The sequence below is a fragment of the Lolium rigidum genome, chromosome 7 (assembly GCF_022539505.1).
Source record: "Lolium rigidum isolate FL_2022 chromosome 7, APGP_CSIRO_Lrig_0.1, whole genome shotgun sequence".
Classification (NCBI taxonomy): domain Eukaryota; kingdom Viridiplantae; phylum Streptophyta; class Magnoliopsida; order Poales; family Poaceae; genus Lolium; species Lolium rigidum.
The window spans coordinates 107265090-107269882 of NC_061514.1; the positions used below are offsets into that span (position 1 = coordinate 107265090).

Here is a 4793-nt window from a genome sequence, read left to right on the forward strand (position 1 = left end):
TTTGACTTCCTCACGACGAACTCTTCAAAATGAATCTAATATTTAATATTTAAAAATATATTTCGTGAACTGGATCTATAGAGTCCTCTATTATTTACGCACGTAGTTCATATGACAGGTTCATGTAGTCCTGCGAAATGACGTGCTGGATTTATAAAGTCCTTGTTAATTATTTAGATGGTACATGCAGTATGTAAAGAGTACTATTGATTTACACACATGACAGCTGTAGATTCTCTTTTCATGTGGGGTCATGCTGAACCGAATCTCGAGAAACATGAGTAATAGCAACGGTTGTGATATCAACTTCGCCCTATTTCGCATGCACCATCTGCGGGTCGCTATGATACTAGCACTATGGCTAGCCTAAGTAGCGATCAAATCTCAGGGAAGTGAGAGTCGGAGACAAAACAGTGTGATCACTTGGAGTTAGACACATCCAGCTGGCGGGCACGGCCGACCATGCAGGGAGGAGCAATCTTCGGTCATCCCCCACCGACTTCACGAGTGCCTCGGGCTGCTAATCTAGTGGAACCGGCACTCGGACCACGGGAACGAGAAGAAGGTCATGGCGCAGCCGCACGGTAACGCCCATCTCCTCCGTCATGTCAAGCTCCCCGGGGTCCGCCCGTCCAGGAAGCTCCCAATCGAAATGGTACAGCAGTCCGGCGAGCGCGAGCTCCACATTGGCCAGGCCGAACGACATCCCAGGGCACATCCGTCGGCCGGCTCCGAACGGGGTGTACTCCATGTCCGCGCCCTTGAAGTCGACCTCGCCGCCCTGGAACCTCTCCGGGACGAACTCCTCAGCCGCGTCCCAGTGTGCGGGGTCCCTGCTAATGGCCCAGGCGTTGACGAGCACCATGGTTCCCTTGGGCACGTGGAAGCCCAGGACCTGGCTGTCCTTGCGGCACTCCCGCGGTATAAGCAGCGGCGCCGGTGTGTGGAGGCGGAGTGCCTCCTTGATGACCAGGCGCATGTAGTTGAGGTCGGCCAGGGATTCCTCTGTTACCTTGGGCTGTCCGTGGAGCGCTCGTCGGACCTCGTCTTGCGCCTTCCGCATCACCTTGGGGTTCCTCACCAGCTCGGCCATGGTCCACTGCAGCGTCGTCGCGGCCGTGTCGCTGCCCCCAGCGAACATGTCCTGTACGCACGCAATTTGTATGGTGACCAACTAAGATGATGGCGGACATACTAGCTCTGTTTGGAAGATCGAGTGAGTGATCAGGTCAGGTGCTTACGCCGACGACCGACTTGATCTTGTCAGTGGACAATGGGAACTGCAGGTCGTCTTCCCGCTGGATCCTCAGGAGCACGTCCAGCAAGTCATCCCCATCGTCGTCGGCGGCGGCGCGGTTCTGCTGGTGCTCTCGGACGACTGCGTCCGTGAACGCCGCCGCTTCCTCGCTGTGCCGCCTCATCCGGCGGGGCATCCGGCTGATGAGCATCGCCAGGCGCGACGATGGGTAGAGGTCCGGCAAGCTCATCTTCGCGAACAGCTTCATCCCGCGCTCCAACAGGGTGAGGAACTTGTCCCGCTCCTTGAACTTGCTCCCAATGATGGCGCGCACCGACGAGTCAGCGGCGTACGCCGACAGCAACCCGCTGAGGTTCACAGGCGTCGGAGAGGAGGACGCCACTGCCCGGAGCAGCCGGCCGGCCTCCTCCTCACGCACGGAGCGGAATGACTGGACACGCCGGGCGCTCAGCAGCTCGACGGTGCAGATCTTGCGGAGCTGCCTCCACTCGTCGCCGTAGGGCGCGAAGATGATCCCCTCAGCGCCCTCGGGGAGGACAAGCCGGACCATGCGGCTCATGGGGCGGTTGGCGAAGTCGACGTCGCGCGCCACCATGACCTCCCGCGCGGCCTCCGCGGAGGAAGCAACAACGACGGGGAGCGCGCCGAGGCGGAGCAGCACGAGCGGGCCGTGGCGCCGAGCGATGTCACGCATTGCGCGGTGCGGCAGGTCCCATGCGAGGTGGTGCATGTGGCCCACCAACGGGAGGGCCCACGGAGACGGAGGAAGCAACAGCTGCCCCGGTGCTCGGCGCCATCGTCGTCGATTTAGGCAGAGCAAGGGGACGATGGCCAGAACTAGGAGAAGGAGCAGGTAGAGCGACAGCGACGCCATGGCATTCGGTCCTCCTGTGTCAACGAATGGAACGGGAAGATGACGAGGTCCGCTTCGTCTCAAAGCCGTTGCAACTTGCACCCAAACTGCAACTCGTAGGATCTCGATCTACATCATATATTTTTTAAACGTCCCAGCCTTACATCTAGCTGGCAAATTTATCTTTTTTTTTTTCCTCCAAATGGGTGCTATGCCTATCCTCTGCATAGAAACGGTGCACAGATCGAACCGTGTTTTTACAAGGTTTACCTCTCAAGAATTTTAAGCGGCGACATAAATCAGCCATCTAAACAAGTTACACGAATATAAAAGGTTGCTATGCATCTTGGAGGCGATGAGAATGCAGCCGACCACCTGGCTGAAAATAGGTCTTCGCTGTTTGAGGAAGGTGGTATGACCACATATGTATCGAAGAAGCAGCCCTGTGTGTAACCAGCAATTTTGTTTTGTTTTGGTAGTTATGTTAAAGACTACATCATTTTAACACTTCCGTATTGCACACACGAGAACTCAAGCTTTTGTTTTCTTGTCAATCCTATTTAACCAATTTCCAAATAATAATTTACATTAGCAGAAGGTGAAATCTTAGACATAAAATTAACCACTCTCCAAACTAGACGGTAGAAATGACACGTAATGAATAAATTGTCAATTGTTTCATGTGATCCACAAAAGACACATTTTGTACTACCGTTCCAACGTCTTTTCACGAGGTTATCTTTGGTTAAAATCACTTTCTTATATAGAGATCACATGAAAATCCTAATTTTCAGCGGTACAAAGGATAAATGTGAATCAGAAAGAACATCGAGGAGCTCAAAGTCGTTACCTTTGTCCTTCGCCTTGGTGATGTCGGCCTCGAGGTTCCTCTCCTCCATCCACTGTTGCGCCATCTCCAGGATCGGCGTACCCACCGTCGCACCCGTCCTCGAACTCTTGCGCACCGAGGAGAGAGAGGACGTTGAACCCTTCTTCTTCCTGCTCAAGTAGGTGATCGCCTGTGAGCGCGTCCCCTAAGCAAGCGGCGCAACTGTTGTAGCCTCCTGCTGCAGGTCCTGCATATCCCCCAACAACCCCACCTCCTACTCATCCTCCGAGGTCGTCACATCCTCCACCTCCACCATCACATCTGCCCCCCCCCCACCCCCAAACCTTAGAAATTTTCGTTGGCGGCCCGTCTGCCACCTGGTTGTCCTCCACCCAAGACGCCATTGGGTCAGTAATTTGGGACCATGTTTCAATATAGAGCAGGGAACCCTCCCCCACCTCCCCCACCTTGCGAGTAATCACCGGCTGCATCACATGAACAACGAGCTTGTCCTTGCTCTTCTCCCCAAGCAACTCCACCAGGAAAGTTTGAGTTTCCCCGATCCTATTGAGGTTGGTGCCATACTGATCGAATGCACTCCCCAGCCCCTTGCTACCCTGCTGGCGCTCATGGCCAAGAAGCGGAGCGCTCCATGAGCCGATGTTGGCTCTACGCGACTTGGATCCTGCCGGACCCGAGCCAGCCGTAGCGTCCTTGCCCCCCCCCCCACTTGATCCTTATCGCCATTCTTGTTGCGTCGCCCATGCTTGTTCCACTCTTCATCTGACGACAGATCGTTCGTGTCGTCATCATCATGATCGTCCCGCGGAGGAGACAGTGGCGGTCCCCCGACCCCAACCCCCGCAGTTCCCCTCGGTGGTCGCTCGGCCTGCACCCCCACCGTGAAGCCCTCGCCGTTGATGAAAACTTGCACTGACCCCTTGATGCGGTCAGGGTAGCGGTATTGGAACCGCATCCTCACCGGCTCCGACTCCCTCTTCATGATAGACAGTTGATCCACATCTATTGGCCTGCCAATCATCGTGAACGTTGCCATCAACCGGTCTCTCTCCATCAGTTCCTCAGGTACCACGGTCATCTTGACCCACCCTGATGGTAGCACTAGACTCTTCCTCGGCGAGATGAAACCCTCCTGAATCTCCGTGCCGCGCTTGCTGAGTGGGAGGTGGAGCTTGCCGATGCCCGTGAATAGATGCAACGTCTGCCTCGAAGGGAACACGACCGAAAACTCCGTCTCGGAGACCCTCTTCACATGCCAATCCCACAAATCATCCACCAAATGTTTCAGCTCATCCGACAACTTCTCCTCCTCAAGTGGGTCCTTGTTCAACTTGATCACCGCCATGTAAACCTCGCTAGCCCATGGCTCGCATGTAGAGGCTCAACATCTATGTTGAAGAAGCCCCCTCATGTAATAGCATGTCCCATCATCATCAACCGGAGCCCCTTGCCCCTTGTCGGACAGCTCGCGGAGGTGTGGCCTTCCCCGCTGCAAATCACACAGAGCCTCCGCCCGCTCGAACCCCCTCTGCTTCGCGCCTTCGCCCTCAAACCTTCGCCCGCTCGAATCCCCCACGAACCGCCTCGCCCTATCGTCCGCGTCGAACCTCCACTTGCGCCCGTCGTCGTACCCGCCCGCCATGACGGCCGCCGCGTAGGAGAGTTGTTGGCGCGGTGAGCCAACCGTGCGACGAAGGAGCATGTGCGGCGGCGCAAGAGGGTCGTTGAGATGCTGTCACACCTCGCTCGCTCTGACTGGAAACCCTAACTTCGGATTCATGTACCCGACCGGTGATGCGTCCAAAACGTATCTACTTTCCCGAACACTTTTG

The 4793-nt window shown here is 55.8% G+C and overlaps 1 protein-coding gene across 1 annotated transcript; it reads right to left on the reverse strand.

The window, feature by feature from the left end:
• Positions 1-520: 520 nt before the first annotated feature.
• Positions 521-2132, reverse strand: LOC124678986 (desmethyl-deoxy-podophyllotoxin synthase-like). Its single transcript, XM_047214829.1, has 2 exons — positions 1242-2132; positions 521-1144 (listed from the first exon to the last, which is right to left on the reverse strand). Exons 1-2 carry the CDS (start codon positions 2130-2132, stop codon positions 521-523), a joined length of 1515 nt encoding a protein of 504 aa, XP_047070785.1.
• Positions 2133-4793: the final 2661 nt, after the last annotated feature.